Below are 25,775 nucleotides of genomic sequence, written 5' to 3' on the forward strand. Positions count from 1 at the left end.
GTTACTGTGGAGTTGGCTTCTGAGATCTTTGGAAGTTGCAAAAAAAAGTCCCCTGCAGACCACAGCAATCTGTTGGTTGTATAAGGGTCTCTCAAGTAACCTGGCCTGAGCTTCATAGGGCCTTATATTTTAGTACCCACACCTTGAACTTGGCCTGATAACAGATTGGCAGCTAGTGCAAATCCCCCAAGCAGGGTGTTATAAACTGGTGGTACTTTGCCCCCATAAGCAACCTAGCTGCTACATTCTGCACCAGCTGAAACCTCTGAATCACTCCTAAGACTTTAAGAAATATGCAGTGGAATCCTATATATGTTTACTCAAAAGTAAGACCGATTGAGTTTAATGGGACTTATTCCCAAGTAAGTGGGCATGGGATCACATCCTCAAACATATGTTTAAACTTCTCCTTGAATTTTTATTTAAAATGCCTTTGCTTTGTCTGAATCATGACCCAAACAAATTTTTTACAGGATGCACTATGTAATGATCAAGTATCATTTTATTTTATTACTTTTTTCAATATGAAGTGTTGCCTTTTTCTTTTAAAGCTTGTGCATCTTTAATTCAGCAAAAGTGGCTATTTTATTTTGAATAATAAACAAGATAAGTCAATTGCATAACACAGAAGAAAAGTCTGTGAGCATCCATAAAAAAAACCTATCTGCATTGCAGAGAAGTGCAATAAATGGATTTTGACAAAAAGTGTATTTAGTGTGCGTATTTTGGAGTATACACTTCAGCACTTTGCTGCTTCTCCTCCCCGACCCCCACTACCACATGCATTTAACTTTCAAGTTTGTTTCAGTTTTGCTTTCTTCATATAAGTCTCCCAGACTGTCTTTGTCCTGCCTTTGCGACTGTTTGGCTTTAAATGATACCAGAAAAAGGAAGCTATTGGACTTTAAAAAAATATCTTTTACTTCTGTGTCGTCTTTGTAATTTATATCCTTTTAATGCCCAGGGCTAGTGGGACAAGGTCAAGTGGTATTAAGTTTTCTGTAATGTCCTTTGTCTTTCTGGTTTGAATTTTCTAAAAAGAAAAAGAAAAAAAAGACAAAGACCGCCAGTGAAAAGGAAGCTATAGAATGACAGACTGAAAAAAAGGATTTGCCTTGTATAGTACAGGACAAGAATTTTAGCTCTGAATGGCAAGTAAGACATCCAGTTCTCTAAATTATGACACCCTAAATGCCATTATTAACAAGCAACATAAGATGTATTGCATACAGAGTTCTTCTACATCTATGATTTTACAGTGTTCTCTGTTCTCATTTCGTTAGAGCATTTCAAAAGTTAGCAGTATACTGCCCAGAGATTTGGTGGGGTTTCCAACTCAGAGTAGATTCATTGCAGTTAAAGGACATGACTATCTTAGCTTCATTAATTCCAACTGGTCTACTCTGAGTAAGACTTAGTTGATAAGAACAGGCGACACCATTAAACCACAGTCTAACTTGTCTATTGTATTTCAAACAGACTAACTTCTGTAATCCAGGACAGCCACAATTTGAGCTTTTAATGATCAAAATGTTTGTCAACTCTGTGTTCCGGAAAATGTTTAGCTGTTGCTTTGACCCATTACTGTGAAACTTCCACCTAAAATTGCAAAGCTGCTGGCTTGCCACCTTCAACTCTAAATACTATGGTCAATAATCCTCCTTGTGTTAGTATAAGAAGAAAGCATTTCGCCTCATGCAGTAATGAGACAAATAAAAGAAAGGCAATACGTATATTTTTAAATGGAATAACATCTTGGAAATTTAATGGCTGCAAGGTTGTGTTGTCATGCATTTAAGAACCTTTTGCATGGCAAGCAGTTTCTGAGAAATTCAGGTGCTGCTTGAGTTAAATATACTATAAAACAAACAGATGGTGCAAGGCGCAATATGTCTACAATTACAAATCTCTTTGGGTAGGGTTCTTTCTTTTTAATACCAAGCTTTCCTTAAGGCAGTAAATATCTGTATGAGGAGGTTCAGAGTGTCTCTAAGCTACAAGGGTGGGTGTTCTTGCTTTTATATTTAGCTGCGGGGTGGGGGGAGGAATCTTAAGAAAAAAGTAGGAATAAGTGTGCCAAATAGATTGCATATAATCAATGTATGCATCATTTATTTCTCATTCTAATAATTAAGATAAGTGCAGTATCTCCACTGCACTGATTGGAAGAGATCACCTTTGTTCTGTCCCAAGAGCAGCATCCAATAAAAGGGGATTATGTGGAAACTAAACCTTCCACAGAACTGCTTGCTCTTCTCTAAGGAAGTTCATTTCATTACTTTTGAAAACCATAGTTCTTATGGTATTTCCTGAAGCCTGATAAATGTTATCTGTTATTACATGGAAAACTGTTACAATTACCTCCTAGCACCTTGGATAGCTAACAGGCAGTTTGCTACCAAATGATACAAAAATATTTGGGTTTTGAAGGTATAGTTCTGCAATACCTGTTCCATCTTTTTCACTCCCATGGTTAAGATAGTTTTGCAATGATTTTCTATTAAAATGTTGGTTGTTTTTCTTTCAGTTTGACTCAACTTGCACCTCTTTTTTCGTGTGTGTCTTTGGAAAAGCTAGATATCAGTAACAACTGCTTATTAGGTGAGTTTAAAAGATAAAGGGGAGGGACATTGTTGTCATGAGTTTCAAATGCTGCATTGTAAAATATAAGTGAGCCTGATTGTTGACACATATACAGAGGGAGCTATAAAATGCTTATATTGTTTGTTGCACTGTTCTTAAGCATGGAGTGTAGAGTTGGTATGCAAATTTTCCCTACTTCCAGAATCACATTATCTCTTCACCAACACAAATCTTTGCTATGCTTAACCATGGCTGAGGTGCTGAGTAGTGCTGAGAGTTTGCTCTTGTGCAGGATTGAAACCCAGATATAACCCTGGTTAAGAGTAAATCCTGCTTAGCTTGAATAATACTTAATGGTGGTGCTGACAGAAGCCTTTATATGGTTAATGACAATGGAAAAGTAGAGAGCAAGTGGGAAATTCCAAGGTCTTCTCCTTAACCATTAATCATAGATAGTTTATCTAAGTAATACTTAAATACGTATTACTACATAATAGACAACAGTTCAAATTAAAACACCATTAGTTGTTGTTGTTTTTTAATAGCATCTACAACTTCTGTGTGTTCATTCTGATTTAGAGTCTTACTTTGATAAGGCAATCAAAATAACTTTGTATCCTTATATTGCTGTAAGTATATATTTTTACTTTATATTAAGCCTTGGTTGGTTTAGTTTCTATGCCTTCATGTAGTAGGCAAGGGATTTTGAATTTGGTGAGTGACAACTGTCCTTAGCCAAGAAAAAAGACTGGTCGGGCATCTACCAATATAACAAAGATAAACAGCATACCAAATAGCATTCATGCAAATCCAGTGTTCAGGTAAATCAAAAGAAAAGAGAGCAATAAATTTCACGGAGTGATTAAATGAACAAATGAAATTTGTCCAAATTAGCACCCTATAACAATCCAATATGGTGAACATAATCTGTGTTGGAATGATTAGGAGGGGTGAAATGGGTTGGCATTTAGTGATGACATTTAATAATCTCTGGAACGATGAACTTGGTTTAATTTATTTTCTTTGAATTTTACAATTATTTGAAAATAATTTGTTGTGATCCCAACAGCAATAAAAGAATTATTCCATTTATTTTATTTGTACTTTTCTTAACAAATGCAGATCTTAACAGTGTCATTCAGTGGCTTGGTGGTTGTGATAGCCTAAGAGAATTATCCTTGCAAGGAAATCCACTTCTTCAGGAAGAGAACTGGAGGTAACCAGATGAGAGTAAAAGATTGTGACAAGTGCTGAGTATCAATATGGTGGCTGAGATTTTGTTCTTTTTTCTTCCTCTAGGGTGGCCACCTATGCCTTTAACCAAATAATAGTGAAATGTACTTTTGGGGAGCTGTTTCACTTCCTCTCTCCTTTTCTCCCTTCTTCCCAAGGTTTTATAGAAACACCATACATCACAGATGAAAGGGAATGTGAAAACAAAACCATGATTGCCTCTTGTTCTGAAAAAAAGATTTACTTATGATTACAATCATTATTTGCACAGAAAAGAAGTCAAGTTAATTACAATTAATTCCTAGTGCTTTCTGTGGTTCTTGACTAACTTGTTCCACTGATTTCAACAGGACCTAAGTTCAACTCACTTAGGCTGCAAGCCTATGCAGACTTTATGCAAGAGTTAATCTCATTGAACTCAGCTAGTCTGGATCTTTCAGTGCCAAGAAGTGTACTGCCTCTGAAACTGGAGGTATTACATAGCGAGGATGGCTATTAGCCGTATCCTCCATGAATTTGCCTAAGCCACTTTTGTAACTATCCAAGTTGGTGGTCTCCTCTTTCTCCAATCAGTGGTGAACTTTGGGCTCTCAAATTTCAGTGTTGCCCTATGCAACACTGCCTAAAATTTGGTACCCCCTGCCTCTCAAACTTGGTTCTACATTGTTGTTGCAGCACCCAATACAGCTCTGCATCCAGTGCGGCCAAACTGCTCACACTGCCCTAAAACTACCTCTGCTCCAGTTCACCAAGAGGCAAAACTAACAACAACAAACCCTGCACATAATAAGAGCACTGACAGGGTAGATCAGCATCTCATTAGGAAGCATCTTCTGAGCTTTGCTCAGAACATTGGATGAATGAGATGGCATCTGAGGGTTGCTCTTTGGAGCTCTCTCAGCAACCCAGGGTCAGATTCATAGCATCTAATCCAGGAATCTAGTGAAACATCAGACTTTCATAACTACAGTATCCCATCTCCTCAAATTCAATGCTATTAAAACTATATCCACTTCAAACATCCATTTTATTTAATTTATTTGCTTCTCCCTGGTCTCCTTACAAAAAAAAAGTCATGTTCATTTTGGACTTCAAGCGGCTCAACAAATACATCTGTATTTCCTGTTTCTTGGAAGTACAATTGCTGTTGTGTATGATTTCTCCAATGCTGATACTTGTTTATGTAGACTAGCAATTGCTAGGTGATTCCCAGTCTAATTTAAAACGCCTATCGAATTGGGTTCATGTGGAAGCAAACAATGATAACCAAGCTATACTGTTCATTTCCATTCTTAGTAATGATTTGTATTTCATTCTACCTTGTATAAAATTTTCTTTTGGTTTTCAAATAATTGTAAGATATCTCTAAAGCTAGAATGGTCTCCTTCCTTTTTTCACATTCCTTTCTATGCTTGTTTTGGTTATGCTTTCAGATTCTTTTCAATCATCTCTTTTCCACATGGAACTTGGCTGACTCACTTTGGAAAACCCATTTTTCTAAAAATGGATCAGCTCAGCTGAAAGTCATATTACACATATATGCAAACACACACACACACACACACACAGACGAACTTGTGGGAAACCCACAAAAATTTAGATCATGCTAGAAGTGTTTAGATCAGAGGATCAGGGAGATCCAACTTTTGAATAAACACAATATATCAGTCAGCTATTAACTGTTGTATGTAATTAGGGAACAGGCAAGGAGGGTACCATGAGCCCAAGATCCATTCCTGATCTCACCATGAGTACTGGTTCCAAAGAGTCATACCAACTGAGCAGACCCTTGTTCTAAACATGTTTTATATGACAGGTGCAGATGAGGCAACATATATGCAGAAAAATGTAGAAATTTACTAGCACAGGATTACTTGTGAATATGTATTTATATTCTTGCATGATGAAGATAACTGGTACTGTAATTGTAAAAGACAAAGTAATTTTACTAAAGTAGTGCTTGTTATATGACAACGTAGCTGTCTTACCATTTGTAGCTATATTGTTTTTAATGGTTGATATTACATAAAATTAATTGCTGCTCCATCCAAGCCCAGTTTTAAAAATCCTTGAAATTCCTGAGCCATTAAGGTCCTCCGACGTTATTTGACCAACTGAGCTTTCATAATTGGACAAGAGATTAATTTATCTAACGGGATACTATAAAGTATGGATTTGTTGAATTCAGCATTCACTATAACTTCAGGCAATATGTTTCAGTGAACTTTACATAACCCCTTGATACCAACAAAGGAATTAGTTGTAAAATTTCCCAATAGGTTTCCTACTTTCATGTCCAGCCAGTGATAACACTGAGGAAGCTGAAGTACTAAGAAATCACTTTTTAGAAATTAAACCCTGGGATCAGTTTGAGCACTCCTAGGGGGAAAGTGTTTCATTGCAGTAATGATTAATAGAACCTCTTAAGTGACAGAATATTCACCAGGAAGTTTTCACTAAATGAAATATTGATTCAGCCGCCACTAGGAGAAACCCAGCTGGAAAAACTAGTGTTAAGATCCCATGGCTCTAAGAAACCTTACTTTCTAACATTAATCAACTTGATATGGCATCTTTTCAATATATCATTATTCAACATTGTTTCTAATAGACCTGCACATGCAGTGTGGACTTATCAGTTTAGTGCTATCACCTAATACTATTGCACAACAAAAAATCAAGAAACATTTTGCTGTTGTTGTAGCTATGCTGTTATTTATAGAAGCAAGGAATATGAGCCAGCCAAAATTAAGTGGTTTTAGTTCATTGTTTTTCCTTGGGCATCTGTCCATCAGGTTGATGGTATATTTCAGTTAAGAAAGTGTTCAACATATACTTAACTTTTCCACTGAAATCCATGGAACTTAAAAGTGTTTAACCTTGGCTAGCTTGAGTCTAAATTTGGTGATATTGTAATTGTTTATAAAGAATATGGCTTGAATATGGCTTGGGATGTGGGTGGTACTGGGGATGCGGGTGGCGCTGTGGGTTAAACCACAGAGCCTAGGACGTGCTGATCAGAAGGTCGGTGGTTCAAATCTCCGCAATGGGGTGAGCACCCGTTGCTCAGTCCCAGCTCCTGCCAACCTAGCAGTTCGAAAGCACAAAGTGCAAGTAGATAAATAGATACCAATCCGGCGGGAAGGTAAACGGCGTTTCTGTGTGCTGCTCTGGTTCGCCAAAAGCAGCTTAGTCATGCTAGCCACATGACCTGGAAGCTGTATGCCGGCTCCCTCAGCCAATAAAGCGAGATGAGCGCCGCAACCCCAGAGTCAGTCACGACTGGATCTAACGGTCAGAGGTCCCTTTACCTTTATTTATGCTGGCCTGGGGGATCCTATAAGTTTGTCCCTACCATAAAATTACTGTGCTTCCAGAATTCCTGATCTGGAATCTCCAGACCATATAAGGAGCTCCCAAACAAGCAAGGGCTTCTTTATTTGCCTTAGGTCATCATGAGCATACCATCCAACATGTCGAGGTGAAAAACTGGGACACTGTATTCCAGGGCCATGCTCCTGCGTGAGTCAAGTGACCTGCACGAGATCGCGGGCCCCCCAAAAGTGCTTTTTCAGGGTGAAATTGCAGTGCCCAAAATGACCCATGCTCTCCCATAAAACAAATTTAAAATTCCAGCCCTTGTATAAGAAAAAAGTGAGGCATGTACCTGTTGTCTCTTCCTCTCAGTTGACCTCCTTGAAACTACAGAGGCACAATTTCAATTAGGGAAGTATCATAGTAGGGAAGCAGCCCACAAGAGAAAGAAAAAGATAGCGATTCACATATATTTTTCTCTCCTCAGTTGGATTTTTGAAGCTTCAAGGGTGAAATTTCAATTGAGGAAGCAGCAAGTGGGAAGTAGGAGAGTTTAAAACCCCCTTTTCCCAGTATCATCACCTAATCCAACTTGGGCAACCCCATAGCTACTTTTCTGGTTGTTTTTGTTTTAAATGTCAGGCGACCCAAACTTACCTCTCCCACATCTAATCCCTTGTATTGAGCTGCTGCCTGGTTTGGATCAGAACTTTATATATATGGTCCAATAATCAAATGAAGTGCATTGTTTCATCTTTAAAGAATCACAAAATGTTTTATTGTCTTTCAAGTAAATAGTTATGTAGTTAAACAAGAAAATGCATCTTCCTAACCATCATCCTTATAGCAGAGATGATAATAAACTGTGTTTATTCTAGCACTAACATAGCTTTCTTTCATCTTAAAAGGCACTCTTTACTTAAAGTTCTTCCCAGTTTGAATGTGCTTAATGATGAAAACATAAAGTCTGATGCAGAAAATGCAGATGAAAGAATGATGAAAAAAGCACAGCCAGGAAGCTTTGCAGCATTTTGTCAAGCTCAGATTCAAAAAATTGATTTAGTCAGCAAAAAAGCCACAACTAGGTTAATGTAAGTATATTCAGCATTTTGATATGCCTTTCTGTGCTCCTAAATATGAGAATATGAATACATCAGATTCACATTAAGGTGAAAAGTTGCTAAAATATCTATTTCGGTTTTTCTTTTACTTAATTAATTCATGCCTTGTGACACCTTTTAAAAAACAACAGTCTCAAAATGTACCAGATGGATTTAGCTCTTCCTCAAGGATTCATAAGACAAAGTCACTAGTAAGGTTTTTGAACTAACCAGATGCTTTACTCTCCCATTAAACTAATGGGCCTAAAAACAGCTTAATTGTGGCTAGATTACACTCACTGTGCTTAAGACTTTATCAGTTGTTTCATGACATTACTTTGCATTGCAAGGATGCTATCTACTATTGTAGACATATATGCATGAGGAAATTAGTACTATGTTGTCAAAGACCGTGTCTTTACTTAAGTAGTCTTCTGTAGGTGTGAAGTGCCCATGTGCTCTTACCATGTGTGCAGTGTAATTCCTTTCCTTGCATGCCTCACCACATGGATTAAGTGTCTGAACAGAGCCTAAAGTGTTCACCTCACTCAGGAGAAGCACATGAGTTCTTATTTGAAGCGCTGTAAAACAAAGTGGGAAAGTGTTTGCTTAGAAGACTTGAGACACATTTGCTAAATCTTTCCTGCACTAGACTGTTCCTTATTGTAAAGAAAAGGTAATAGGCAGAATTTCAGTTGTGTGATGTTGTTGGCAATGGTAATCTGGTCATAGGAGAATAGCATACAATTCTGAAGCGATGAGGTAAAATTCTGACTGAAAAGTAGTGGGTGTGATTTATAATGGAAAGGGGGGAAGCTGTCTGGTTAAGATAGACCACTTGTGTCTTATCTATCAGTTAACTGTTCTTATTTTACATTATGAAAAATGTTAAGACATATTTTAATTTCTGAAATGGGCCAGCATTATTTAATTTTCATATGTGTGCTTCTGAAAAGAATCCACAGAGACTAACAACAAAACTGAATAGACATGCATGGGACTGCACTGTAAAACAATCAAAACAACAGTAATGAGAACCGTAATAAAAATAGTGCCATTCCACAAAGAAAATGGAATCCATAGAAAGCTGCCATTATAATGAGTTAGACTACTTGACCATGTAGCTCAGTATTGATGACCTGTGACTTTCTAGAGTTTCAGACAGCATTCTTCCTCACCTCTACCTGCAGATTCCAAGAACTGAACTTGGAACACTTTACATGAAAAACATGTGCTTTGCTACTGAGTTCTCATCTTTCTCTAATTTCCTGATGGTGTGGTATATTTTTTTAAAATATGGAAAATAAAATTCATATAATGAAATCACACATGACCCCCCCCTTTTATGTGTGCCTAAACCGATCTCTGTTTCATGTAAATTAAGTGTCATGTAGCATGATCCTATGTTTAATTGAAATAAGCCCTCAGGTCGTGCTGCAGGGCTTGTTCCCAGATAAGAGTGCCTAAGATTGCAGCCTTAATGCAACATGCCTAACGAACAGCATAAAAACTAAGCAAGCTTCTTGTCTGTTTGACATCTCACTAAGTTATGAGGCCCTGTAGGTATGACCTCAAGTATGTAAACTGCCAAAGGTAATCATTGCTAGGTTTCCTAATCCATGTTTCATACACTAGAGCTGCTCAATTAAATTGTGTTGTTCCTGCTTTCAAATTCACTATGCCTAGCCTACCCATGTTTAAGAATTATGTGCTTAAAAAAAAATTAATTACTCTGTCTGTCAGTTAATCTTTTCACACTTAGTTGTAAGTAGCTATGCTAAAATGCACTTCCGTTTCAGTGTTTTGGCTTTCAACAGGCTCTTGTACAGATGCCTGGAAATAAAAGACACTAATGGAAGTTGAAACCCTTTTAAACAGTTATAGTTTAAACAGATGAAAATGGCATAAAAGCTTATAAAAGGAAATATAACTGAAGAAATATAAACATGAAAACTTTATGGCCTTTTGCAAACTAGACTGAAACAATAATGATATTAAAGTATATGTCAATTTATATAGCATTACATGATGCTTCTTTGAATATGTACTTGTCACATCTTTTACTTTTCTTTATACAATACATATTATCTTTTTTAAAAAACAAACAAATCCAAAATGCTTTTGTTTGTGAAGCAAGATAATATCACACCATCTTTCAAGTAAAAAAGCACAACATAGTAAACAATATTCAACTTTAAAGTTTGTCAGAATTTCCATAGGTATAATAAAAAATATCAAGTTCACTTAAAGTAATATTGCTTCTTTACATAATGATATAATTAATGTTGAATAATATGTATATTAAGCTGAAATGTTAGAATCCAGCATCACCTCTTGTCTTATTCTTGAATGGTGATGAAAATTTCGTATTGCAAAATTACCTGAAAGCTATATCCAGCCCTCAAGAGCTTTGGTTCTTTGCAATCCTAGAACATTACAAAAATTGAACTTGGGGCACTTTACATTAGAAATAACTAAAACTAGGCTTGTAATGCTAGAGATTCATTTGAGTGAAACCAGCTTTACAGTCTCTACATTACTGTATCACTCAGTAATGTATTCTGCAATACATTGAAAAGTAGAGAAGGCAGCAGAAGTGCTCCCTAGATCAGAAAAGATTTACTGATGAAATATTCTGTGTTAAAGCATCTTCTGCCACCTTTGGGATGTTTTCAGTTGAAATTGCATCACTTAATATGTTTCCTAATACACATTCTAGTGAATTTTAGAACTTTAATGCAAACTGACTTTAATTTCAAAGTAACATCCCACGTCTGGCCCCTTGTAGAGTTCTTCTGTTTGACAGATAAACCTACTCCATTTTCCATCTCTAGCCTTAGAAGGCAGAGATAAGTGGAGCAATACCATATCCTATTAACTGTTTATGAAAACTGTTTATGTATACTACCACAGACATTTTTTGCAACAGTGTTGCAAAAATAATAAAACTGAATTGTTTCAGTTAATGCTTGATCTTGATAAAATAAAGAATAAATCACTGCTCCGTGTTTTCCAAAGGCAGAGTCTTTTTGGTTGTGCCACAGCCTTTATGGAATTCTCTCCTAAAGGTAGCCTGACTGGCCCAATCTTTTATCACTGTTTGGCAGACATTTGGAACCTAGCTTTACAGGAAAGCTTTGGAAATCCAAAGTTGCTACTGATTTTGCTTTGCACAGGAAGGAGATATAAAATGCTTTTAGTTTATTCTTGTCTGCTGATTTTATATAATTTATGCGATTCTCAAGTGTCTTTGCCTGGTTATTTTAGTTTTTAATATTTGTGTTTCTTATTTGTAAGCCACCACATTGGCTCCTTCAGACAAAAAGTGAAAGGTACATAAATAACTAATTAACAGATATGGTGTTTTTTTAGGGGAGGGATAAACAGGCACAGTGACACATTATACCTTATTAAGACCAACCAAAGATTACATGTCATTAATTTGACATGTAAAAATGCAAAGAGTAATATTCTAGCCGCTTTGGTGAAATAGTGCTATATGCACATTTAAAACCTACAATTTCAAAACCAAAGTATATGTTTTATAGTTTTATAGAATAGGTGCTACCCTGTGTATTAGAATATTTCACATATTTCTATCAAGAAGCTTAATTCTGTGAAATTTCTCAGGTCTTCAGATGTTTCGGTTTATGGCTGTAATCTCTAACTAAAGGACAGTTTGTATCTATTGGCCCCATTGAGGGTCTCAGCTGGTCATATGTCCAGCTTGGACAGAAATTGTTTCAAACTGGCATTTGCGCCTGATATTGTTGAAACTTTGGGGGCTTTTGCTCTCCCCAGGGAGGCTTTTTCCCTGACCTTTGGCTAATTAGACAATCTCTGGTCTTTTAAACTGCAGGGAGGTTATTATTATTGTTTCTTGTGGGGCAGCATAACTAAAATTTAGATGGGGGAAAATTTGATGACTCATTATTCTAAAACCAATAGATGCTTTTTAACATTTCCCCCTCCCAAAGTGAATTCTCTGCAGATGCTGTACAGCTCCAGTGTTGGTATCTTAAGAAGCTGATGAAGCTAAGTAGTGAGCACCGTTACGCACATGAATATGGAGTTCTAAATGCTACTGAAGGAGAGGAACCAGGAAAACGGACAGATCCTTTGAACCAAGAAGCCATTAACATCACAGAGCAAAATAACTTCAGTATAAGTGGTGTAAAACAAAATAAGCAAGACTCATTCATTATGGCTGAAAGACGGAGTGCTCCTGGCCACACTCAGGCTATGTCCGTTAACTCTTTCGTGACAGTGTCTGGAATGGGGAAAAATGGAGAACACAGACAAGAGGACATTATTCAATATTCCCTTAATCACAATGAGGAAAGCAAAGATAACGTATTAATCAGTCTACAGAGAAACACGTTCAGCAAGCAAATGATGGAAAGCAATGAAGGAAATTCTCTTCAACATTTTGACAGTTCACAAAAGTAAGATTCAAAGGTCAAAACACTTTATTATGGAAACATAACCATATCACTGTGTAATCTTAATGCGGATAAGGGCATGACTGGTTCCATGTACCAGATGATCTTTCAGAAATAATCATAATTCTATAAAGTGACTGTCAAAACTTATTTTCTCCTCAGTTTATATATTTTTCCCTTAATAGATAATAAAAATAGTTTTGTTCCAGTACTCAGTAAATAATTAGGAAGGATTGTTATGTCTATTTTAGCAGCACAACATCATGATCTGCAAGCACAGAAGCAACTACCCTGAGCTAGGGCATCACTTCAGGGTCCTTGCTTCTGCATAGGACACAGCCATCTATTTTTTGCTGTAGATAGTCACTTCAGAAAATCATTGAAAATCCCAAAGGTGGGTATGTGTGCATGTGTCACTGCTGGTAGTGTCTCCTTCAGATGCTGTACTAAAGATTTTGCAGAAATATGGGGCTAGTTTTGTATGGAAAACTGATGTACCTGAGAGATGATAATAAGCTGTTTCAGTATGGTCTCCTCAAAGTTGTAGTATAATAGGACGTACTTGCTCAGCTAAGAACACCTTCATTAGTACATTGCTGTGTGATTATCTGTGACTTACGTTAAATAACAGATATTCATATCTATATAATCTGGTTGCCTGTAAATCAACTTGGATTTCCTTTCAGAATCTTGTTTAACTTTCTTTTCATTCTAGTTTGTAGGTTGCTTTTCTGATAATCAGTTCACCTTAAATTAGCCTAGACCTATTCTCTCACAGGTTATCTTTATAACTGTCAAAAGTTATATGCCATTTTATGTGAAACGGGTGAAGCGAAGTATCACTTTAAATGATACTGTTAAATAGTGTTAAACTAAGCAAGGTAAGTATTTTACAGATATACAAATAACATATTCCAAGCCTCAAACATTCCATTATCGAAAGCATACCCAAATGGTAATCAAATGCATTGATTCAGTTGTCAGACAATCTCACTGCTTGTGCGTTTACCATAATAAAACCTATCCAATTTAGAAATCAGTGGACTTTGAAATGGGTTAGGGATAGGCAGTACTATGGTTGCAATAAGCCTTCCCGAGGCTTTTCTCTGAGTTTACACAGACCTGTGTTGTTGCCATGTGGTAACTCATCTATAAACGATTTTTTGTGTGGGAGGGAAAGCAGGGAGCCTTGGTTCCTTTATGTAGGGTAAAATTACAGACCCACTTACCATGTTATGGCTGCTTTAAAATTCCCCATCCTGTGGCTATCACCATATATATATCTGAACACATGATGAACAGACAATTGTCATGTCCCATAAGAACTTGCAAATTTAAAGAGAAAGATGTGCGGGTCTGCTTGGGACACCCTGTGACTAGACAGTGCAGACAAATGTCCATGCATGCAATTAGGTCTGCCATACACACAGTTTCGAGTGGGCATGACAAGTGTTTTTATTATTTTACCTATCATAGAATATCAGTTTTTGAACTAACTTGTTAAAGTCTAGTTTTTAAGACTAAAAGATTAAACTTACACACCCAGAAGGGTATAATGGCTAGTGATATCAAAACTTTCATATTTGATTAGGCTTGCCATACATCAGGAAAATTCCTGACATGTCCTGGTTTTTGGATTCAAAAATAGCATCAGCGGGGAATTGGCAAAATGCCAGGAAAACCCAGATGTATGCCAATGAGCTAAGAAAAGCAGTGAAAACAGCTCAGAAAGCTATTTTGGGTGGAGGTTTCCCCAAGAAAGCTCAACAATTTGGGTTTATTCCCAAAAAAAGCTGAACAATTTTGCGGTTTTCCTAACAAAAGCTCCACCTATACCCTATATTTCAAAAATAATTTGATGCAACTGATGGCATGAACTCTCAGTCACTTGTGCTTAATTGTCATTTATTGCTATAAATATTATTATTGGGAAAAATAAAAAAAAATGTTAAAGCTTGTCTAATTCTGTGATTCTGCACTGTATGTACACTTAGATTGCCTACATGGGCAATGCCTTGATGATGTTTATTATTTGTTTTTATGAGTTGCCTCTTATAATAAATTATTTAGGCACTTTTACAAAATAAATAAGCATAAAATATAGTAGGAATCATTGAATCATAGAACTGTAGAGTTGGAAGCTATCCCAAAGGTCATCTAGTCTAACCCCCTGCAATGCAGGAATTTCTCCACATGGTTCCCCGTCCAGTTTGAAACCTTACTGGGCTCTGCTTAGCTTTGCAAATGTGCTAGCAGTTTTATTGCCATATCGCTAATAATAAAAGCATGCTACAGTTAAAATATGTGATAAGCTTACAAGACCAAATCAAATAAAAACCAAATCAGACACTTCCATTTCTATGATTCTGTTAATATTTTGTCAGTAGTTTCTACCTTGCATTGAATGTTTTGTCCAAAACAAAAATATGTATTCTCAGGCTGTACTATAACCCTCAAAAGTGGTGTGTGTATGGTAAATTTCTGCAATCCTGCCAATTTTTCTAAAAAGCAGTTATTTTTGAGCAGGTTTAAGATGTATAACATAATAAGAGTTCTGTAGTATCATGCTATTAGTCATTCTCCTTCTCAACCTGAAGGGCTCTGCTTGTCTTCATGACTGCTTTCTTAGTTGCTTTTCTAGTCACACCTCATACTATTATGGCGAGCTATATGGTCTTACTGTATCAGTAATCTCTATATGCTTGCTAATACAAAACTACCAGACTTGAGCTGGCTGGAGAAATTTCATTCCTGGGCAAAGAGAAGCCATGTCATTGTGCTTCCTTTTCCCATCTAACTGAACATTGACATATTTGCATTAAGTGATATATGAATAATATGTTGTTGTTGTTAGGACTGAAAAGTGCCGTCGAAAAAATCATTCAACGCGCCCCCCCCCCCAATTGTGATAATGTGTCTCCAACAAAACAAAACCACCATACAAGATATAATTCCCTCCCTTTCCACTACCCTGAAATTTTGTGTGAGTAATTCAGTATGTGCATGTGAAATATAATAGAACAGAATTTCATGTGCCAAATCAGACATAATATCCACCATGCTGACAGGCACATGGCCCAAGGGATTTAAATGTGGCTATTTCTGGTAGAAACAAAATGCTATGTGCACAGAAAGTCCAGTTTTCCATGTGCAAATCTGCTGTTGCAGCCATATGACTGTGGGTATATATTCCTAATTGTGAAATAATTTTCATTTACAATATCTGACATCACGTAGATTTCCACTCTTATTATAATAAGTTAAATAGAAACCTCATGAAATAAGCGTGGATCATATTATAGCTCTGAACAAAATAATTTTAAAATAGAATGCCTTTGGAATAATCTGGCCATTTTGCCTCATCCTCCCTTTTCACTCCTGCTGCTCTGCATGAAGAAATCCTCAGCCACCAAATTTCTTTTTCATCCCAACCCCACTCCCAATTTAGAAATAGTTTTGCTCACAGCAGGAAGTGCATAGGACTGGGCTAAATATTTCCTTCTTTATGTTATTCCTTAGTTATTTTGTCAGTCATTGTATCATCTTCAGCTGTTGTTCTTTATTACTCCAGTTTTCCTAATAATAATAACCATAACAACAATAATAAACAACCATAATTCTCCATATTGTAGTGGTTTATCCATCAGCCTTCCTCTGCATTCTGTATTGCATGTAGATGGTGGGTGGTGAAACAATTTTTTAAACCTCCAAAATCATTTGCTGTCATTGGCACTGGTCACAACCGCTGAGTACAGTCTGTTATTTTTCTGATATTTCTAGCTTGGCAGCCACAGTTATCCAATCACACTGGCGAAGCTACTGTGCTCGTAAAAAGATAAATTTCTATACGTGGCAACATCTGGCTGCAACTGTGATCCAGTCTAATTGGCGAAGCTACTATACCAGGAAAAAGATTGTCAACCTAAAGAAGGAAGACCACCATGATTCCACGGTCAAGCATAAAGCTGCTACTAAGCTTCAGGTCAGTCTGCAGTCTTTGAGAATGGATGCCTAACTCTCTCACATAAGCTTGGACCACCACACAACCTGAAAAAACATAAAGGCAAACAGAATCAAGCACTGGACATTACCTTACAGAGTCAATCCACCAAGCAAACTTTATTTGGTTCTAAAGTGGATGCAACTAAATGATGCAATTTCCCCTTAAAATATACAATAAAACTAAAAGATACTATAAAATTTAAAGATACAGTGGTACCTCGGGTTACAGAGGCTTCAGGTTACAGACGCTTCAGGTTACAGACTCACTAATCCAGAAATAGTGCTTCAGGTTAAGAACTTTGCTTCAGGATGAGAACAGAAATTGTGCTCCGGCGGCGTGGCAGCAGCTGGAGGCCCCATTAGCTAAAGTGGTACCTCAGGTTAAGAACAGTTTCAGGTTAAGAATGGAACTCCAGAACGAATTAAGTTCTTAACCAGAGGTCCCACTCTACAATTTCACCATATATGTGTGCACATCAGTGGGTGGGGGAGCCCTCTCCTCTGCCTACTAGGGGCTCATATAATGGATCAGTATAGCCCAGGTTGGGTACTCCTCGGTAGTTCTCCATGGGGGCAACCTGATCTAAGACTAGACATCACTCACATAGAGAAACACAAAAACAGAAGGAAGTCTTGTAGTCCTTTAACAAGTAAAGCCGTATTCAGGCATATTATACCTATCTTGTTTTCCTCCAACAGGGCTAATGTAGGAACTCCGTTATCCCTGATGATTGGCTAGGACTGCTGGGAAACGGAGCCCTGTAGAATCTGGAGAGCCAGACCCATGAGTTGCCCATTCCTTCTGTAGGGCTTGCTTTTGAAAAGTTGTTTCCATTACGTTGAAGGGTGGTGGGACTCAAAATAGTGACTGGGAGCCACATGCCTGATAACTAAACAGTGACTTCATATTCAGTGTTACATGCTGGGGAGAGACAGCACTGACTGTTGATGCAAACATGTTGCTGGATTCAAAAGCCTTGCAGCTGATCTAGGGAAGGGGGGGCATAGCTCAGTGATAGAACACATGCTTTGCACACAAAAGGTCTCACATTCAGCCCTCAAGCATCTCCAGTTAGGAACAGGAAAGGTTCCAGTATAAAACACTGGAGAACTGATGCCAGTCAGTATGGACAAGACAGCTAGATGGGCCAATGTGTCTGACTTGGTACAAGGCAGTTTCTTTTTAAGTTTGCAATTGGGACATCAAATCATGCTTTGTTAAACTGTTGTTGGACTCCAATTTCCAGAAGCCCTATAACTCAAAGATAGTGGGAGCTGTAGTCCAACAGCATCTGGAAGGTCACTTATTATCCACCCCTGTTTTAGACAATCAAGTTTGCATTACTGGTTACTGGCACTATATGATTAAAAGGGCTACTTGCACTGATTTAGTTCCACTGAATTTCCGTGACATTTCACTAGTGTTAAGAGTTTTGTGAATCATTACCTTATGGTGCAAATAAAAATGTCATCCTGCCTTCAAGCCTTAAAACAACCTTTTGGGTATGCTAAGACTTCTTTTAACTTTTTTTTTTGGGGGGGGGAGATAAATTAATGTTGAAACCAGAACTTCAAAATATCTAAAACCCGGAATGTGTGTGATGGAAATTCACCTGGGTTCCAAAAGTGAAAGAGAAATTTGAGTCCTTTTTTTATATTTCCCCCTGGATTCTGAATGTGAACTTTCAGAAGGACCAAAATCAAATGCACAGCCCCAAACTTAGTAAAGCACTACAGCTAAGCAGGACAACAGAATTTCTACTTAAGAGTTTCATTGTTAGTACTATTTAACAATATGTCATGCTACAATTAATATGCCCAAAGTATCATTATTTATATGCTATTTTTATACAGATTTAGGGAGGAGGCAACGGTAGTGCCTATTTTCAGTTATGCAGCTAGAATGTTCTCAAATTCAGAGCCACATAATGTGGTTTTATGTTATCTCCTTTATTACAAGCCATTATTTGTTCTCTTATTAGTGGTTCTCTTGATTCCTTTCCTCCCTTTCATTTTTTTTTTGTGGGTTTGTTTTGTTCTTTGTCCTTCCCCCTTCTCATAACTTTCTCCCATAAATTAAATTCTTCCTTTTAAAAAAATAGTCTAGAGATTGCTTGTGAAGGTGAAAATGATTGGCCTAAGTTAATTGCTGATACGTCTGCATATGTCGTCAGGTGTAATCAGTGGAAATTTTTATTTAAGTGTGTTTTTATTTTTGTGAAAGTTAACACTTAATTCTTTTTCGTATATCTTCTTCCCCTAGGCTTATAGTAGGTCCTGAAGGGATTGTCAAATAATTAATTAGTTGACCTTGGTTTGTAGTTGAGAGGGTTTTAGGATTCCATTCTGCTTACTCGAGCCAAACCTCCAGAGTATTCTGAGCTCTAGACATATGCTGATATTTAATTTGTCTTGTAGTTTTAAATGTCACATAAAGTTCAAAAAACAGATCATTGAGCTATTACAGAAAAAGAACTACAATGTTTTATCTTCCTAATGGGATAACAGAGAATCTGGATTTGGGTTTGATCTATGGCCTCATATAACATGCTTTACATTTTTGTTTAGGCACTCTGGAAAGGTTTCCGTCTGCGAAAGAAACTGGCCAGTGCTTTGGCAGCTGTTAAAACTGATGAAGCTGATGATGACTATAGCGAAATAGATGTGGATGACTTTATGTTTGATGAAGTAAGTAGAGTTGTTTAATATTTAAATTATAATTCTAAGTTATTTGATTGGTGCTAAATTGGTGCAGGTGCTAAAAATATGATTTAAATGTAGGAAGAAATGAATTGGTTTTAAAGTTTTGTCTCCTGGCAGATAACTGGAGAACAAATCTATTTATTTCATTTATTTGTTTTAATTTACTTTTAATTTTCTTTATCTTTATTTGCAAAATGTAGACTCGGCTTTTTGACAAAATCCTTCAAAAAGTGGTTTACATTATTTTAAAATACAAACCTGTTGGTAATTTTTGTGCTATATTAGTTTCTTGCCTTATAAACTGTTCTATTGCCAGTCGTGCTAATATTGTGACTCTTTTCATGGAATGCTGAGCAGTAAAGCAGAATACCCATGTGTAAATAGGTACATATAGAAAAGCTGCTATTTTTATCATAAAAATATTTTTTAGCATCTCAATACTTCAGTTTTGCATGTATATATTCACTGCAGTTCTGAAATTTTAATATTTGGGGTGAGGAGTGCTTCTGTAGATGGATGGCTCTGATACAGCCCCTTTTGTTTATTATTCCATTTTTAGCATATAATTATTTAGTCTTATTTACAGGAAAGGATATATTGAACTATGGTGGATAACAGGTCTGATAGTTGTTTTACAAGCAACAATGATAAAATTAACAAATTCTACTAAACAGACTAAAACAAAGAAGTAATTGAATTCTGAGTAATTTAACTCTCTTTAGACATGAATGAGTATAATTGCTTTTTAAATTTAAAAAGTTTAAGGTGAAAAGAAAGTGGAATCCTGCAAAGTCAGAATATTTATGGGATCAAACAGTAATATGAAAGTTTCAGATGGAATAGATTAAAATTGTTATAAATTATTTCTGATGATGAAGGATAAATAAAACACATGGTCCCCCACCCCCCAAAAAACTGTTTAGGGAACTGCTTATTAATACAATAATGATTAACACACTAATATTTCAGTTTTAATATAAACAGAATATTTATGCAACATTGATAATATTTTTCTAGTATAATTAGAATTATAGCTAGTAGCTACAATTGAGTATAAATCAAAAATTCAAAACTACTGCCAGGTTTCACCCCTTGCCTAGATGACAACCTTTCCCAGCAACAGAGCACTCTTAATATGGGATTTTTTCCCCACTGGTGTTAATTGTATAGTCAATGATAAGAGTGGCATTCAAAACTCACACCTAATTCACAGTGATGGAGTCTGACTAGAGGTAGCAAACAAAGGGGTTTGGTTGGATTGCCTGTCCATGTAAAAAACATTGTACAAAGATAATATGATGATAACAATCTCAAAAATCTGGCTACTGATCATGTACACTATTTCCTGCCCTTCATCAGCAGGTTCCATGGTGGGTTGTAACAACTGAAAATTCAGTACTAAAAAAATTAAAAGAAAAGACAGTCACAGGAATATGATGGGGCCTTAAAACACACATATCAGGTGTCAAAGGTCACAGTAAACAGCATTCCCCTAAAACTATAAAGTAAAGGTGGCAGTCAAACCTCTGTGTAGAATTCCTGGTCACTGCCCCCCAAACTTCTGAAAGAGGCAGAACAAGCAAAGGGGCCTCCTCTGCAGATATTAACACCCAAGAGGCTCTGTACAGAAGGTCATTTCATAATTAGGTAACTGTCCTGAATTCCTTTTCTAGACATTGATTTAAAAGACCCTTGAAAGACAGTTTTTTTGGGTTTTTTTGTATTTGGATGGGAAAGAAGTTGTACGCATATAACTAGAATTTGAGGGCTTTACTCATGTCTAATTTAGGAGGGTGGGATCTCTGTCCCTTAAGATGGACTCTAACTCACATCAACCTCAACTACAAGAAAGAAGATTCCACCTAAACATTAGGAAGAACTTCCTGACAGTAAGAGCCGTTCGACAGTGGAATTTGCTGCCAAGGAGTGTGGTAGAGTCTCCTTCTTTGGAGGTCTTTAAGCAGAGGCTTGACAACCATATGTCAGGAGTGCTCTGATGGTGTTTCCTGCTTGGCATGGGGTTGGACTCGATGGCCCTTGTGGTCTCTTCCAACTCTATGATTCTATGATTCAACTAGCACGGCCAATGCTCAGGGACGATGGCTGCTGTAGTCCAGCAACATCTGAAGGACCACAAGTTCCTCACCTCTGGCTGAATTACTTTTTTATGCTGTGACTACATTTCATTCTAATTATCTATTCCTTAGAGCCATTTTAAACCAACTCTTTCATTGGGGTTATCAGCCTTCTTTCTCATACTGTGAAATAAGTGGGATAATTAGGTGCCCAGATATATCCAAGTTATTTCTATACTGGTCCCTAAATTTTAAACCCCTTTCCATTTTAATTCATGTGAATTTTACTTGCAAGATTCAGGCATGTTTTCTACCCATTTGTTGCAATATCAGTGGTTATTTGGGTATCTCTGGTAGCCTTTCCTTTCTTCACAATATATCACTGGTACCCTTTAGACCTTACAATAACAGCTTGGGAAGTGTCTGTTGGATGCTTGAAACCCACTGGGTTTAACCATTTGGCTTGTTCTTACCTTCTAACCATTTGCCTTGTTCCCTGGTTGGAATAAGGGGAAATTATCAGAACCTGTTCGGCTCACCTTATGCACATGGTAGGATATATTTATACATTGCAGAGGTGCTTTGAGATTAACCCTCAGAAAGCAGCTCCCAAACCACTTCTGTAATATCTAAAGGGTGCCTAAGATATTAACTAATTTATTATAATCCCTGCTAAGAGTCTGTGATGACTTGTGCTTCAATTTTATTTCCTTTTTGTACCTCATGATTTCAGCCTCTGAGAAAGGGCCAGCAAAATGTGCTCTTCTTAAGTTTCTCCATCCTGTTGTCTGCCATCAATTACAGAGCATTTAACCCTATTGTAAATCCATCATAACGTATACCCTTTTTTAAAAAATCATGACATTTATGATGTCTTTATACACATATGAGGTAAACTGGGACCTAGTTAATCTTTTACAGCACACAGCCTTCAGGCTTTATTTTAGCCACTTCCAAAAAATCAGGAACTTGGAGAGTCATTTTCTCACTAAAGTGCTTGGACAGCCATGTGCCAAGAATGCGTTAATTCTGTCAGCATTGACTTCCAAAGTGCTTTCTTTGTGAATAGGAGCCATCAGTGCAGCTGAGATCATACTTGACACATATATCAATCCCTTTAAAGGGACCAGTGCAGGGAGTGATGTGCTGATTTTTCACTTTCCTTCTTGTGTAGGAGAAATGTTATTTGAAATAGATCTGGGTATTTTATTCTGTTTTAATATTAAAATTCAGAAAAGCAGTACTAAAAATAAACTAGGGTATTTTTTGTAGTAAAAAGCAGAAGAATGGCAAATGCATGTTTCCCACCAATTTCATCTTTGTGCCTTCTGACCTCCAAAACAATTCAGAAGCATATTGAATGGCATCTAAGGCTGCAATCATAACCCCACTGTCTGAATAGGCTTTGTTAGAATTGTGTTGTAAATGTTACCTGATTTTTATTTGTTTATTTTTGCGTCTGGTCAATGAAAGAATATGTAAGATCTAATAGGTCTTGTTGGGGAGACTGGGATGCTGCAATTTTCCCAGATATATACTGTAAAGGGAAAACACAGCATACAAAACACTATTGGTTGTGCTTTCAGTTCTTTTTTATTAAATGAAATACCCTGCACACATAGGCAGATGAATATAGACATTCCCCTGCTTCTTGATGAGCAAGAAGGGAACTTCTATGAGTTTCCAACAACTCTACATACACTGCCTATAGACCGCAGTCATCAGATCACTTCAGAGCTTTAAATTAGAGGAGAGACTTGAGATGACATAGAACAACTCAGTTGTCCTTGAACATGGGATACGTGAAGCTCCTGCTTGTTTGAACCAGAGACTGTATTTCTTTTTGCAGGCAGGAACTGTCTTCTCCATGCTGAGAAGGGGGAAAGGCCTATTTACCCAGGTTCCTGCAGTTTGACAAGGCAATCAATATGCCTCTGAATTCCAGTTGCTCAGAATTACTAGCGAGAAGAGTGTTACACTGAGGTCCTGCTTCTCAGGCCCAGATTAAGAGACTGTAAGGACTTAAAATATTTTGGTGCCCCCATATATATCTAATTCAAAATAGAGAAAATAATGAACTGTACAATATATTTTTTATTTTTCAAAATGAAACAAAAGCTACAATAAGATGGAAAATAATGTTTATTTTTGTATATTTACATAAATAGTGTTTATTTTTGTTCAGCTGCACCATATGGTTTATGGTAAATCCAGCAAAGGAAAATTTCCGTGATGCCCCTCTTCCCTTGATGCCCTAAGCACATGCTTATTTTGCTTAATGGTTAATTCAGCCCTGCTGCTTCTGAGCTTCCTGTAGGCATTTGGCTGAACACCATGAGAACAGGATGCTGGACTAGAGGAGCCATTTCATGATTCATCAAGTCTATTCTTATGTTCAGATAAGGGGTGCACTCCTCATTATTATTGTGTGTACTTCTGATTCTATAGATTTTAAGAATGTTTCATTCTGTTTTAATTATTGCTTTTTCTGTATTTTAGCCGTTTCTATTTTAACTGTGAGCCATCTTGAGTCCCTATCAGGGACTAAGTGGGATATACAGTACCATAATCATAATTTGATTATTTTCTTCTACATTTTTAGTGTATGTATGTTTTCAGCTCTGTGTACCGTATTGTTTTCTTATTTTTGATATAAATCACCCTCCACTGGAAGGAGTCTAGGGTGATGTACAACTAAATAAATAAACGTAAAGATAGTGTCAGCAAATTGGTGAGGTTTTCCCCACTCCTGTCATCAGGAAAATGAGGAATTGGTTCTTCTCTTCATGTTTATAAGAAGCCTTTACCTGAGTAGCAAGTTCCCTACACTTGCATTCTCACCTTTTCTCTGTTGATCATGAGTATCTGAAGGAGAATTGTCTTCATGAAGTAGCTAACTCGGCTTTTCATCCTACAAGAAATATATTTGTCCACAGTTTGGGTAGCTTAGCTCAAGAGTAGCATGAAGATGATGAAGTAAGATTATGAAACTGATCAAAAATGCATTTAAGAATGAAGGGCGTACAGTGGCAGAGCTCCTTGGCTGGGTAGGTGTATTCAAGAAAGTATGCAATTTATATTACATACAATATTCCTCTCTCCTCCATGGAGCTCAGAGAAGCATATAGGGGATATTATTTGTCTAAGACCACCCAGTGAGTTTTATAGCAATAAAAGCAGGGATTGGACTTTAGACATCTTACATCCTCATCCAACTTATTCTAGCCACACGCAACACTGGCTTTGAGGTTTAGAGTTTGTGAACATCTAATTGTGAAGAACAGAGCTGTGCTATATGTTCCTGACATTTGCAAGTTTCAGGTTTGGTGTTTTCGTACCCAAATAGAAAAGGTATATATGTTGGGAGGGTGCCTATGGAAATGTGTGTATATATGTGTGTGTGTACATGCACACATGGAGATATGGCTAGCTAAGCAAGAACTTGTCATAGTTCCCTAAGGATCATCTAGTCTAACTCCGATGCAGGAACCACAGTAAAATAACTCCTAACAGATGGCCATCAAACTTCTGTTTAAAAACCTCCAATGAAAGAGAGTCCACCATATTCAAATGTAATCCATTCCATGTCAAACAACACTTACAGTCAGAAAGTTCTTCCTAATATTTAGTCAGAATCTCCCGTCTTGCACTTAGAATCCATTGGTTCAGGTCCTACCCTGCAGCAGCAGAAAACCAGCTCGCTCCATTATCCATGTCACAGGCTTTCAGGTATTTAAGGTGGCTCGGCCCTCTCTTCTCCAGGCTAAGCATACTCAGCTCCCTCAACCATTCCTCATAAGATGTGGTTTCAAGACCTTTTATCATCTTGGTTGCCCTCCTCTGCACATGTTCCAGCTTATCAATATCCTTCTTAAACTGTGGCACCTAGAACTGGATTGAGTATTCCAGGTAGGGTGTGACCAACACAGAATAGACTAGTACTATTACTTCCCTTGATCTGGACACTACTTCTGTTGCTGCAGCCTACAATTGCATTAGCTTTTTTCTTTTGCTGGTACATCACACTGCTGACTCGTGTTAAGCTTATGGTCTACTAAGACCCATAGATCACAAATTACTTTTGATAGTTTTGGTCCAGTTCTTCAATCCGTTAACGTCATCTTGAATTGTGCATCTATATTCTGAGGTATTAGCAACCCCTCTCAGTTTCCTATTTAAAGCTTAAATCTCTTTATCTTTGCTGATGCCTAGCTTGCATCATGAACTGAACTAGAGAAAACCCATATTTTGTTGAAGGAAATCTTTATCAACTATACTGCAGGCAGATTGGGAGGCCCTGTAATTCTGTTCTCCAAAATTGC

General features: G+C 37.1%; 1 protein-coding gene across 6 annotated transcripts in view; it reads left to right on the plus strand.

Moving 5' to 3' along the window:
* Window positions 1-25,775, plus strand: part of LRRIQ1 (leucine rich repeats and IQ motif containing 1) — a 96,025-nt gene that overhangs the window by 20,666 nt on the left and 49,584 nt on the right. For all 6 annotated transcript variants that reach the window (XR_014502415.1, XM_083400920.1, XM_083400923.1 and 3 more), the window contains 6 exons: window positions 2,528-2,601; window positions 3,706-3,799; window positions 8,040-8,222; window positions 12,209-12,676; window positions 16,454-16,655; window positions 19,244-19,363. Coding sequence is in view for 5 of the 6 variants with exons in the window: in XM_083400920.1 (XP_083257046.1) it covers window positions 2,528-2,601; window positions 3,706-3,799; window positions 8,040-8,222; window positions 12,209-12,676; window positions 16,454-16,655; window positions 19,244-19,363 (1,141 nt within the window). In the remaining variant the exon portion in view is untranslated. The remainder of the gene's footprint in view (window positions 1-2,527; window positions 2,602-3,705; window positions 3,800-8,039; window positions 8,223-12,208; window positions 12,677-16,453; window positions 16,656-19,243; window positions 19,364-25,775) is intronic.

The sequence above is a fragment of the Podarcis tiliguerta genome (assembly GCF_965153285.1).
Source record: "Podarcis tiliguerta genome assembly, chromosome: 10".
NCBI lineage: Eukaryota > Metazoa > Chordata > Lepidosauria > Squamata > Lacertidae > Podarcis > Podarcis tiliguerta.